Source organism: Zalophus californianus, chromosome 2 (genome assembly GCF_009762305.2).
Source record: "Zalophus californianus isolate mZalCal1 chromosome 2, mZalCal1.pri.v2, whole genome shotgun sequence".
Lineage (NCBI taxonomy): Eukaryota > Metazoa > Chordata > Mammalia > Carnivora > Otariidae > Zalophus > Zalophus californianus.
Window position 1 is genome coordinate 170,393,747 of NC_045596.1, and position 14,546 is coordinate 170,408,292.

At 40.9% G+C, this 14,546-nt stretch overlaps 1 protein-coding gene across 7 annotated transcripts in view; it reads right to left on the reverse strand.

The window, feature by feature from the left end:
* Window positions 1–14,546, reverse strand: part of UNC5D (unc-5 netrin receptor D) — a 524,695-nt gene that overhangs the window by 15,030 nt on the left and 495,119 nt on the right. For all 7 annotated transcript variants that reach the window (XM_027600322.2, XM_027600321.2, XM_027600320.2 and 4 more), the window contains 2 exons: window positions 11,777–11,926; window positions 5,240–5,404 (listed from right to left, as the gene is read on the reverse strand). In XM_027600322.2, coding sequence (XP_027456123.1) covers window positions 5,240–5,404; window positions 11,777–11,926 — 315 coding nt within the window. The remainder of the gene's footprint in view (window positions 1–5,239; window positions 5,405–11,776; window positions 11,927–14,546) is intronic.

Genomic DNA, 14,546 nt, shown 5'->3' on the forward strand with positions numbered 1-14,546 from the left:
TCCAAGAAAGAGCCGATCTCTGGTCAAATACATTTGAGAAACGTTGCGTATTATAACTTCTGCTTGGAAATTCAAAGTACATATTATCATATTAAATAGATTCTACTTACTGGTTTTAGTTCTATTCCCTCTATTCCCTGGAATATTATAGAACAACACTCATCAAAATTCTTCCAGTATTTCGTGTTAGCATGGGGCAATAGAAAAGCACGTTTTTGGAGGCAGAGGGACCTTGCTTTGGGGTATGATTTTATACTTCCTAGCTCAGTGACCTTGGATGCTCCAGGACATCTGTCCAATTTCCTAATCAGTCTTTTGGCATGTTTTTTTTTTTTTTTATAGACACCACAAAGGTTATGAAATGTGGTGAAAATACCCAGGTAGTTTGTAACATGGCTGAAACTAGAAGTCTGATTTCCTAATACCTATACCAAGATTCATTTCTCTATGCCACCCTGCTTCAAGACAAGCAGGTGGTTAAGAAAAATGCTGAGTGGGGACCTGGGTGGCTCAGATGGTTAAGCAACTGCCTTTGGCTCAGGTCATGATCCCAGGGTCCTGGGATCGAGTCCCGCATCGGGCTCCCTGCTCAGCGGGGAGCCTGCTTCTCCCTCTCCCTCTCTCTCTCTCTGTCTCTTATGAATAAATAAATAAAATCTTAAAAAAAAAAGGAAAATGCTGAGCGTTATTAGATTTATGCTTCAGGAATTAAGAGCAGGAAGGGCTTCCTGGAGGAGGCATTTCGGTTGGCTTTGAAGGATGAGTAGCTATTGATTGAATAGAAATTGAGTGGGTAACTAGTGATTTTTGGCAAAATGAACAATTCTTATTCTGATGTTGGCTGGTTATAAAATGAACCAACTCAGGCTTCTTGCTGTATGAAATACGTTATGAGCAACAAAATTTTTAATCATGGTTTCTGAAGTTTCTCCTAGCCTTTAAAAAATGTAAATTGAAAACCATTTCCTTCAATTTCCTGACTTAAGGCAGGAGGATGTGCTTTAAAAAGATGGTAGAAACTGTAGAGAGGAAAAAAAGGAATTCTATGGAATTCTACGGAAGATAACATGGGCGCTGTCATTTAAATCGGTACCAAAGGGTGTTCACATGTGAAAAGGTGGCTTGCCAGTGAAACTGAAAACACTGAAAGTATCCATGACAAAGGACTGCATAGACAGGTCTGGCTTGTGCAATCTCTTATGGCATCTTTGAGTGGACCAAGCTCACCATGCTCTGTCTTTACTGTTGGCAGAAGAGAGACCACCCCGGTCCGCAGTCTTCAGGACAGAAGTGGTAGGATTTCAAAGTGAATAAAATATTGTAGGAGACCGACTCTTAAGTATTTTTTCTATTTTCGACAGTTTAGTAAGTGGGCCCCCATTTCCCTCATAAAGTTTCCCACTTTAAATATTTGCCATGCATAAGGATGACACTTTAACATTTATGGTGCATTCTAAAAGACAGCTGGGCCAAGTAATAAGAATCCTGTAGATACATCACATTTTCTGATTGTTTAAATTAAATATGCAGAGGAACAGCAGATTTTCATTCTCTGCACATCTGAGATAAGAGGCTGCTACTTGGCTAGCTCGGGAGCTGTAAATCAATGAGGAATTCCAAGTATTCTGTCCATTTCACAACAGACAAATCATCCCCTAACCTTCCACCACTTCTGGAAGAAAGATAAGAGAATTGCTTGAAGGGAAACTTGTAACATGCAAGTTTCCCATTTAAGTTCTTTCTACGAAAAAAAGAAAAAAAAAAGAATTCTCCAATAATATTACATTAACAAGGGATGATACAATAAATTACTTAGGGATTCTTCCCTTCTCTTCAATATTAGTAAAATTATTTTGCTTCACTCCACAATTTTTAGAGCGGTGATACCATTGCTTTTACAGAGTATCGATTGGTGATAATTGTTAGGTAATTCAGTGAGGTTACATTTAAAGAGAACCACCTGCTTCTACAGATGGACACAATAATGGTCACTCAAAAGACAGAAAAAAAATACATTATTTTGATCACTGAAATAATTTTTAAGTATGAGAATGACACGAATCATTATATTTATTTGGAAAGCCATTTAGATGAGCGGCACGAAGGAATGTGATGGATGGGAGGCTGAACATAAAGAACCAAAGTCCTTTCAATGAGGATAATCAGTGTATTGATTCAGATATTTAAAATATATATACAATGACATACATATGTATCTCTTTTACCTTGACTGGTTCCATTGTTAAATTCGTGAAACACACACTAAGGATCCATTAAAGTAAGTTAGGAAGTTGGAGGTCTGAGCTTAATGATACAGGGATTTTTTTTTTTTTTTTTTTTTGAGTGGGGAGAGGGACAGATACTTAAAAAATCCAGACATCTATTCAAAGCTTCAAAAGATTTATTTCCTTATTATTTTTATTATCTTTAATCAATGAAATCCTATTACTAATTAAAACTACCTAATGCAGGGTCTTACAGCCTAGAGGCCATAAAGTATGATGCACTTACTGATCTATTATTCCCAACTCACTGACTAATTCAAGTTCATGTCTAGAATGTATCTTGTCACTTCGCCAGGTGATCCCAGTTTCTCAGCACTTTACGTATCTTCACTTTTTCTGGAACTATCACAAAAATCCAAGTCATTTTCCGGGGAAGAGGATACTTTGTATTCACTAGATCTATCAGTAGATGTATGTTTCTGCCAGGAATGAGACAGTCCTGGAGTTGGAAAGAATGTGAGTGACCTTAAGACCTCCCTTTCCAGGCAGACTGACATGTGGGAAATCTATTCTATTCTTGGAAGACCTATAGAATGAACACTTATTCCAGGCCGTCCCATCCTTCTGCAGTCTTGAGGAAAGAACTTCCCAATTTTCACCTACTTTCATACTCAAAGACCAAATTTTTGATGCTGCAATGTTTGTCACTAGTGCTGCAGCCCCCCAGAAAGAAGACTTACATTATGTACAAGGCCCACAGTCTGTATTGCTAAATTAGACTTCCCTGACTGGGATCTGGAAGTGGTCTAGTATGGAAATCCAGACTTCGACCTTGACGTCAGGTACCTCAGTTGGGAACTCTGGCTCCCCATTATTGGTTTTATCATCTTGGACAAAAAGGTTGACCTCTTTGAGAATGTTACATCATGTCAAATTGTGACAGTACAGTATTTAATCTGCAGAGCTGGATGGTTACCTGTGAAAGCGCATGAAATGGTACCAAAATATAGTGGCTTTCAAAAGTTCTTAATTTTCTGCTGACAAAATAACAGATTTGCCTAAGAAATACAGTTATTAACAAAGAGATGGTGAAGCACTGGGCCAAATGCCAGCAGTAACACTTGAAGAATTAATAAAATCCTTCCAGGATCGAAAGGGTTAATTGAGCTTCTAAAATGCAGTCCTCTGCAAACTGGATAGTGGTAACCCAACAGTGAATAAATATTATTTGGATGCTGGCCTCTTACTATCAAGAGATACGGCGGTATCGTCTTTTTCAAGGCATTTCAAAGTGATTGTAAGCTTGCGAAGCATTAGACAAGGAAATGGAGAGTAAAGGGTAAGATTTTCCTCCTGTGCACTTCCAAAATTTGTTTAAGCAAGGAGCACAGGTACCAGGCTGTATCAACTCTATCACAGTCCTTTAACATGGATTTCCTGTAATAGCAGAAGTTGGTCCTCTCTATCGGAGTGCCTGAAAAAATAAAAACTCTTTTAAGCCTGGAATTGTTGCATTGATCGGGATCAGACATTTTAGGTCAGTTTGCATCGGAGGTCATCTTTCTGTCCCGCCTTTTCATGCTTGCTTCTCAACACCAGAAGGAAAATCTGCTTGGATTTTCCTTTTGTGTTTATTTTAAAACTTTCTTGCAATTTTTTATTTTACTTTGAAATGTATTGAGTTAAATATGCCATGACTGTTCAAGAAGGAAGACTCTCAAAATATCCTACCCTATGTTTCTGGATCTACCTTTCCCATCACAACTACTTTGGCGCACAATGTTAATTGGCGATAATGAATGCAAATCCTGTACAAACATGTCAGTAAAGACAGCTATCAATTTTGAGGCACAATCCTTTGGAAAGCCATCCGCTCTTCAGAAAAACTATTCAGGGAATTAGCAATGCTCATTTTGCATAAACAATGAATTGAAATGAGAATGGAGTGAAGTGATAATGCTATAAAGCTACAGGTTTTCAAAGAAAAAAACCCCCGAAATTGAGTAGTTATGTATATAACATTTGTTAAACCTTCTGCCAAGCCTGAATGAATAAATACATATTATTTATGTATTTGTACATAAATATGTATGTGTGCCTGTACACATGCATGCATATATATATATATATATTCTGATGAGCAATAAAATGTGTTTTTCTACACTAGCCAGGGATTACCTTAGAATTGCTCAACAAAAGCATCACATGTGCTTCCCCTGATTCTACCACTCAGCTACTCCAGCCCTCTACCCTCAAATAACCATTCAGGAAGGAACACCATCATCTCTCTAAGCCAAGTCCACAACCATGAAGCCATTCAGTGGTTTAGGGCAAATCAGAGCCATGGCAGAAATCAAGTGTCTTTTTGCAAAAGTGAATTCTCCTCTGACTCCCATTCTAACTCTGCCCTTCAATAGTGATATGACCTTGGACAGTGTCCTTTCCTTCTCTGCACTTGCATTTCCTTACTTTGTAGAATGAGACTTATATCTACTCTGTTGTACATGATTGCATCAATGAATCTAGATTCAGTGGAGATGGGGCTATGCAGAACCCCGAACCTGGGGGCTAGGAGACATTGTAAGACAACAGGGAACGCAGGTCCTGAAGATGACTTCTGGAAAACTGGTCAGAACCAGTAGAAAAACAGCTCCATGGTGACCTTGTGCCTCTTCATGGTATGTGTTTCAAATGTACCATCAGCCACCAATGAATCTCAGGAGATATTCCAAACCTACAATGGACTATTAGATTGTTCATGGTTTTGTGTATAAAAAGCCCTTACCAGTTCTTTCCCCAAAGGGCTCTCCATGGAGCCTAAGCTCTGATGGGTTGAGTTTCTCTGCCCAATAGGAAGCTCAGTTCAACCCTCAGCCTGAGAAAAAGTTTATTTGCCCTTATTGGTAACAAGGATGAAGCTCTTTTAGACCCTGTGTAGCACTACTGAAATAGGTACATTAATCTTAGTGTCCTGTCGAAATGGAGTCAAGTGGTCCTGCAGACCAAGGACTCACCTCCAGGATGGATGTCTGCACTTGGAGGATCTGTTCATGGCCTTTGAGCTGCCGGATGCAGATTTTGCAGGACAGCTGGGTGGTGGTGGGCGTGTAGCGCTCCAGGGAGAAGGCACAGTGCAGGGGCTGCCTGTTACTGCACCACACGCGGGAGAATGGGACCTCCTGCAGGGAAACAGGGGAGAGAAGAGGGGTATGGTGTGCAGAGCCCGGCTGAGACGAGTGGACACTAGGAGAGACTTAATAGCAATAATTATGATGATGATGACAATGATTGCAGCAGAGATAATTGCCTCAGCGACTTTGGTGGAATTGTTGTAGAAATAATGTTCCAGCATATGCCAAGCAGCACAGAAAGTAATTAATGTCAATTCCAATTGATAACATTTGAATTCCAAAACCACAGCGCAAGAACTCAGATTTCACTTGGTGACACACACAATTAGGATACTATCAAAAATTAATCCTCATGGTTTTCCCACGAGAAAAAAATATTCTTGAGAAGACTCTTCTGGTCCATCCTTCTCCCTAAGCCTGGGGTAGGATGATATCTTTTCACTTAAATAAAAATTATGCTAAAGAACTGACTGACAAGAACATATCCCAACACCACACAAGCTCCTACAGAAGTGTGTAAACTGAACACAATATTGCTAATGTATCCAGCATAAAAATTATACCTACTGCCGAACGCACATGCACAGACACACACATCCCAGAGAGACACACAAACACACTAAGCTGCCCAGAACAGTCCTGTTTGTCAACTCCTCATTCACTCAATTCATCCGTTCAGCACTGCTAATGACCAGACGCTGTACAAGATAAACAATAAGAAATAATAAGAAACTAGGTTCAGTCTCTACCATCACAAGACTTACAATTGAGGGGCAAAAGCAATTTTTACTAAATGAGGGGGGAAATAATAAAATCTACATACAGCCTTTTCCCCTGTTACTAGTCCGTGTCTGCCACTGATTAGACTGTGCTCAGACATGTGGCCTTACAGTAATGCGAACTAGAGGTCACTCATTGATATTCTTTCATTTACAAAAAAAGTCTCTCCTTCCTGCTCAAATCAAGCTGAGATTCTTGGCAATGACCATGTATAACCAGCCTCTAGTAACGTTCATCCTCACCTTTTTCTCTTCTTCTCTTCTCGTTAATGTACTGTTTTTTTTTTTCTTACCTGTTGCTATAAATATCATTTTCTCCAATATTAACAGTGGCGGGTGGCAGAAGATGTATCAGGTTTGGAGGTTTGATACTCTGAAGTGTGACTGATGATGAAGCCATCATGTGTTAGGAGACTGGGGCCATGATTAAAATTCAGACTACTCACTCGGAGGAACTAGGAGTTACCTAGTTCTTCCTGAGCTCTAATGGGCACATTGCTTGTTTCTGAGCTTAGTTTTCTCTAGTGGAAGTCTCACAGGTCTGGATTTTGGATGCTTGCTGGGGGGATCAGCAAGGAGGGATGGACTCTGATTGTTGTCCACTTGAAGAGAGGAGCCCTAGCTGAGCGAGTCTGAGAGAAGAAACTCATGCCCCAACTCCTACCATACATCCCAGTAAGGAGTATAAGGGTTTTGTGGTTTTGTTTCATTTGTTCTTAATCCTAAACCAAGTGAAAGGCAGTGGAATTTTCATCTCAAGAAGCAGAGAGAAGGAGTGAGATTGGTTGGTGAGGTCCCCCAGAAATCTTTGGAGGAATTCATTTTCATGACAACACTCAAAAATGACTTTTTCACCTGCACCAAATTCTACACCAGATAAATAATAATATGTATTTACAAGTCCTGCCATTTCTTCTTCTTGTCCAACCTCTTATTGTGCTTCTCCCCCCTAAGGCTTCTTCCATTTTGTAAGCTGGGGGTAATACTTACTTTATTATCTCAGCCTCCAACACCTCTCTCTCTGCTTGATGAACTCTTCAAGATCCCGTCTGCTCACTGCCACCTCTCTGTGGAGAACTCCCAAAAGCTACGTCTCTGGAATTTATCTCATGATCAATCACTGACATTATACCCCTAATCACAACAAGTCATTTTATTTGGCCTTTACTTTCTCTGACAACTCTACCTTTTCAAAACTAATTATCGCCATTCACTGTCTTGTCCTTCTCTAATTTTCCTATTGCCATTAATGATCCTCTTCTCTCCTCATTAGAGCTAACTGTGGTGATCTACTCCCCAATCTCCTGCCTGCAGTCTCTACAATACTCAGCTAATGAGGGGGTTAGGGCTTGACTGGAGAGGGAAACGGGAAGCAGCTGATTGGTGTTCTTCAGGAAATAGCATTGCGATGTCTCTTGTATGTCTAATCATGACTGGGGGACACTGATGTGACCAGATCGCCTGGGAACTCTGCTCTTGTTACAAGAATCCTTTGCGATGGGGCCCAGTATAGCCCCCTGATGCCTGCCACATTAAACAGAGTCTCCTGCCTGGTGCTACCATCATTTGTTGTCCCATCTTCATTTTAATAGCCCTCAAATGAACTCTCCTTCAAACTAGTACATTTTTTATAGTTCCTTTGCACCACCCCCTTTCATGAAAGAAACTGTAACACAGGGCTCCATGGTTAACAGGTACTTTTGCCTAATTGAGAAAACTAAGTAAGGGGGCGCCTGGATGGCTCAGTTGGTTAAGTGTCCAATGCTTGATTTCTGTTCAGGTCCTGATCTCAGGGTTGTGAGATCAAGCCCTGTGTCGGGCTCCATGCTGAGTGTGAAGCCTGCTTTAAGATTCTCTCTCCCTCTGCCCCTTCCCCCACTCTTAAAAAAAAAGAAAAAAAAAACTAAACTAAACAGGTCTTTGTGTTTTTAAATGGAAATTTGAGTCATTACAGCATAACATAAGTTCTTGGGCGTCAGGGTCAGACAGAGCTGAATTCAAGGTCTTGCTCTTAAACTGACCTCCATGTTGTGCGGTGGATCTGAATCCTTGATAATGCTTCCTTTCCTAAAAAAAAAAAAAAAATGGTACTGGCCATTTATTGAAAAGTGTCTTCTCTGGTATAATTTGCTACATTTCTTCTATTTTCTCCAGAGAATGGTGGCAGAAAGGTAAGAGAGTAATGCCCACTGCAGGGATAATCCTCCCGTGCAGAAAGCCACGAGAATGAGCGTGTGCGCAAGCACACACTCTCTTCTCTCTTTGCATCCCACTGCACACAATCAAGACATTATAAAATTCTGATTTTAAGACCGTATCAAAAGAATATTTCTTTTTATTGTTGGCTTGAGTAACAGCTGCCAATAGGGCTTGACAAAACATTTAAAAGTAATAGAATTAGAAGCACTGTGATTAGTGTGTTGTCAGGGCAATCATCTTTGTTTTCATTATTAAAAAAACTATCAAGATGCTCACTGAGTGAGAGGAATGATGTGGAAAGTAATATGGGAGGACAAAGCGTAGCAAAGTTATGGGTGTTTAAAGAATTCCGGAAATGTTTTCATTTTGATTTCCATTATAATTAGGCTCCTAGCAGATGGAGAGAATGTAAATCACATTCTAGCAGGAGACAGACACTGGGTTCCCTAAGACACAAAGTGTGCTGAAAAGACAGCTGCTTTTATCCTAGGGAGGTGACAGCACGACTTTGTGTTCTGTAGGATTTAAAAAATAATAGTTTATTGTATACTGTCTATTCCAGCTTCTCCACCCCACAGTCAGCAAAAAATAGCAGAACGTGTGACTCAGTAGCAGCCAGGTCCCAGTAACCTACGGAAAGCGGAGTTATTTACCTCCTAGACGAGGTCTGCTAAATCTGTGGAGGGGAATCTCTAACTGTGGTCAAGTCCTAAAAAGCCTGAGAAGAAGAGAAGGAATACTTGTTTTTCTCGGGGGGGGGGGGCGGGGGGGGGGACTAGCACTGTGGGTGGTAGCATAGCATTTCATCAACTGTAATCCTCCCGAACCTACCCAACAGTTGGATTTCAAAGCTAGCTGGTCTGCCTATACACAGGGTGTCTGCACATAGCTCTGGATCCAACCTTGAATCCACACCATTCTAAAAGCATTCCTCATGCAGTTGGTTGGTGTCTGATAGGGCAGATATTCTCTGCAGTGGGTACCTCCCAAGCCCGAAAATTCCCGGTAAATTCCACCTTTCCCAGAAGAAGAAAGGAAGGTTTCCGAGAATAGGCTTTGGGTACCAAGTGGAATATGTCACTTCTCAGATTCCTGATGTGAAGTTAGAGAAAGGGGGAGAGAGGAAGACCAGAGGTCTTCCATGCACTGAGCTGGAAGATGACAGAAGACGACAGGGAGATTTACCAGTTGAAGGAGAGACCTATAAATGATTTCAGGAAGAGTGAGCTTTTCTGTCCCTGCCAATAGCTCTCAGTTAGTTCCCATCCGCAAAGCCCTAATGAAAAGCCATTCTCTATTATCCACGCCAAGTTTATCAGTGCACATCATGTTCTACATGAGGTTCAAGCAGCATGAACACAAACCCTCCCCGAAGTGCTTACATCTGATGCCTGGAGCAAATGCAGCAGGGTCATTAAGAGCAGCACAATATGTATTCATACAGGCTAGGGGATTTCAGTGATGACAGGGGCAAGACAATTGGCGGCAAGGAGGGTGGTCGGGGGGGTGGGAAAGGAGGAATAGAGCAGAAAGCCATTTGTGGGTAAGAAAAATGAAGTGGAAATGCAACTCAGTGGCAAACCTCCTGGTGCAGAGAAAATTAAATTATTTCTCAGCCTTCCAAGACTCTTTCAAATTATGTTCAATTACAGAAGGCAAATATTTATCCATGTTCACAACGTCCATGGCAATCTAACCCATCCCCGCAGTAAAGCTTGTTGGGTTTTCGTGTGAGCCAATGCCCTTTGGCTTTGGCTGGGCCTGCTGCATGCTCCGAGGTCCCCAGGCTCCTAGCCCCCAATGCCTTTCCTGCCCCGGGCTCTCCTTGGAATTCTTGGTGTTGGAATTATTGTTTAAGGGCTGGTGCAAAGTTATGGTCCTTTCATCTGATTTTTTTTTTTTTTAATCTCTAAACATTAAACTTAATAGTTACTTTGGACAGAGGCACTTGCATTAGATCCAGCGGAATGATGCCTTTAAGCCTATAAAGATTAATACAGAGGAATTTACATGACTTTCAGGACCTGTTTTAACAATGCCCTGAAGTTCAATTTGGACCGGAAACTCTGAATACCGCTTTCCTGGACACAGAGACACCTAGGTCTTAGAACATCATAAACAATCCATTTATTCATAGAAAACCTCTCACTATAAGGAAATATGCTGAATGTGTCAAAAAAATGGTTTGGGGCCATAAGAGATGCTTTTGTTGCTCCGAATGCCCCGAAAGAGGATGCAGAGGGGCATTTCCCAAGGTAACGAGAAGTCTGAAAAGTAAACAGGAAAATACAACCTTGTCCCATCTGAAAATCGTGAATTTTTGAAGGCAAAAGGACTGGTGGGTCAACCTTTTTTTTTTCTTCTTCTTTTTTTCCTAACTCTCATGGCTCAGGCAAGGTTTTTCTCTCTGTGATTTGGCTTGTTCCCATTCTGACAAGCTGGTTTACCTTGTGCAAGTTTTTGGTCTTTGTTTTTAATAAATGCCGCAAGGATGGAAAGGTTAAAACCCCACAGGGCTCACAGGTTATGACAGAAACAAAGACATCTGAAAGCCTCCTGTGATTCTGGATCAATCTGAGCCCACCAGAAGCTTTTCCAAAGTTAAGGACCTGTCCTGTTACCTGAAGCACAGGTGACTTCAGTTTAGGAAACAATTGCAGATCAGCTAGCTGCTTATGATGACAGTACTCATCACAGGGAATTTCCACAGCATTCGGTGGCAGGGTCACACGTCGATAAGAGATCCTTCTATGCTAAGCAATTACTCAAATCCCCTAAAAGTCATCTGAGGAGGCTCTAAGTCATTTTGCAATGTTTTAAAATTCTCTGATACAGAGATAGGTGAATAATAATGCAGAAATATGTTTATATATTTGTCAAAGGATTCTAAGAGGCATGATCCTTTCTTTGGCTCTCAGTTTATAATTTTGTCTTCCCATCTTACCCAGCTTACTTGGAGGCAAGCACTTCATATATTCTGGACAAAACCTCTTGTGTCTACCTGGGCACCCAGAGCTCCCCACAACTCAGAACTGTCACCCTTTGAAGGACTGACATCCAGACCTTTCATAGCTGACCATGATTAAAACCATGTCTCATAATGAACTGGTTTTAATAAAAACCACCAACCAACCAACCTCGCTCTAACTTGTTCAATGACTATCTTCAACCTATGCTGAGCGAGAGTTTAAGGGAGAGGAGAAATTTCACATTACCTGACATCAGGCACCTTTTCCCCTCACCTGTTAGAAACCTGTGAGTTGATGACAATATGATTAATTCTCTGCGTGTAGTCCGAATTGCTACATTTCTGTGACAGTTCTGAGATTAAATCCATACTTTTAAAGGAGGAGGTAAGTCAAGAGTACCCTCACCAGGGTTCAGTGACCTGCTTGCTGGTTAAAGCAAAGCTATTTCTGTTAGCAGCCCATTTGGCCAGTACCTGGCATGCAGTGAATGGTTTGATTCTCCAGAGGAATGGGGGAATGTCAAGGATGGAGATCTGAAGACTGAAGGTGTTCCCTTTGAAATGCAGCAACTTTGGCTCTTCCAGTAGCTGTCCACCTTGATGCCTTTCATCTGAAACTACTTCCTACAGGGCAGGAAAGAGAAAAGAGGCATAACAATGAAGTATCCAGTTTCTGCCATATTTCTTTCCTTAGATAGGTATGCTCCCTACCATGTATCTCCCGGAAATAGACAAACAGCATGATACACACAGACACAGACACACACACACCCAGACACAGACACACACAAAGACACACACAGACACACACACACACACACACACACACACACACACACTTCTTTGAGAACCCTATATCCTTGCAAGGTCAGGACTGGGACTCAAAACTGCTGATTAATAGGGATCTGGGCAGAAAGAAATAATTGTTCTTCATTATTTGTGTTGCTTAGGCTTTTAAACACACCATGCCTTTCTTTAAAACTAAAAGACCTCCCCTGCCCCAAGCAAACTGTTATACGGTTGAGTTTCCACAACTGTGTGAATTTCGTCCGCTATAACCATAATCAAGAGATGTATTCAGATTTTACACTGAAAGTTGAACAACGACTTCACCCTTTCACCACCTCTACCCTTTCACATGTTCATCATGAATATGGGTATTATACAATACTTATTCTTTGGTTCAAAATAAATGTTACAGAGTGCACGTATGCTATTTATTTGTAGTAATGTTCATTAAAGTTATGCCAAAAAGCCAAGACAAAAGTTGTTTATCAAGTTAGTTTTAGCTCAGAAAAAAGAAATCAGATTCCTGAAGATAAATACTCCTGTATTTTTCACTGAGAAATCTTTATAATTATATTTAATACAAACACAGTTCACACAATTCACCTACATTCTACTGAGCAAACCATTTTATTTTTTTTATTATGTTATGTTAATCACCATACATTACATCAATAGTTTTTGATGTAGTGTTCCATGATGAGCAAACCATTTTAATTGGTTCCAAATTTGTGGTGTCTAGAATCTTATTGGAGAGATGATAAGCCAAATAAAATAACAGGCATGATTTCTGCAAAAGGTTAACCTGCCCTCGGGGTGAGGCCTTTAGTGTTCCTGGAGATAAGAGAGCCCCCTAAATCCATTTCTTAAAGTCACCATTAATTGACTTCTAATTCCCTTGCAGAGGTACGATAAATAAGAAAACTGAGATCCTTTAATTATGTCCTGTAATCTTTCCAGATTCTAAAAGATTGTGAGAGTCAGGCAAGTAAGCTTATAAATACAATAAAACTTACATTTCAATTATCAGCGAGTAAAAGCAGCTCCAGAGGTTATCTTACTGACTCTTGTCTGGTGCAGAATAACAGGAATAAAAACATGTCTTACTAAGACGCGGCTGTCCAGCTTTTACCCGTCACGTACACGTAACTGTTAATCGGTTGCTGGTATCTCTTCTCGGGACTAAATGATTCAATTCCAAGGTCATTCGCTCCGCTTCTTTTAATGAGAAGGGTGTTTCTTGGGGGCTCTTGGGTCAGTGGTGAACTTTCTGTGATGTAGGAAATGTTCTATATCTGTGCTGCTCAATATGGTAGTCATTGGCCACAGTGGCTGTTGAGCACTTGAAATGTGGCTAGAGTGAGGAAGGAACTGAGTTTTTCATTTTAATTAACTTAAATTTAAATATCCACATGCAGTTGGTAATTACTGTACTGAACGACAGAGTGCTAGGTAGTTCCTAACAGTGTGGGTCTAGGAGTTGAGCATGACGACATAGTGGCTGGCATCTGATAGGGGCTGCAAAGAGTGGAAGGATCATGGCAGGACGGGGAGGAGAGAGAATTCACTCCACATGCTGAGTGGAGGTCTTTTACAGATGCTGATCACTGGTTCCTTGTTGAGATTTAATGAGTGTCCCCTGCAGCTATGCTTGAGCTGGACTCGGAGTTTATAAAACTGTCTCCACCACCAGGGAGCTCACAGCCTAGTGAGAGGCTCAGAACAGTAGGCATCTGATTATCATATCTAAGTATTACAAATACATGTCTACCTAGGAGGTCAAGGCAAGGTACAGGGTATAGCCTAACCCAGATGGGAAGAGAGGCCAGGAAAAGAAGTGGGGGATTACCAGAAGAAGTGATATTTGAGCTGAACCTTGAAGTTAAAGATCGGGGCTAGTCACAGGAGAAGGCGGGGTGGGGGGGGCACACTGGGGGCAGTGAGCAGGGTATGCACAAAGGTATGGGGTGAGGCAGAGCTGGGATAGGTTAGGGTAGAAAGTGAGTGGCTGGAGGTGATGAAAATCAAATCATGAATTCTCGCTTCCCATGCTAAGGACTTTGTACTTAATTTTAGAATGCATACTCAGGTTTTAAAGTGTATAAGAATCTTTGGGGGACTACATATACTCAAAAGAGGATGAATCTTGTGACCCAAAAATGGAGGCACAGGACTCCAGTCACATTTCCATGATCTTTGGCAGGTTACTTATTATCTTTAGGCCTCTGTTCCTTACCTGGCTTATTCATGGCCAAGCAAAATCATCAGCCTGATACTCTATTAACCTCTTTTTGCAATTCTAGTATAAGGTTAGAAACCAGTACAAATAAGGAATGTACTTATTAAAACCATGTGAAAGCCACACAATAACAATAGTGTGGACTCTTCAAAGTATATTTGGGCTCTCTAAAGCATACTCTTTTTATTTAAATAATCTAACTTGCCTGAATGTACAGAG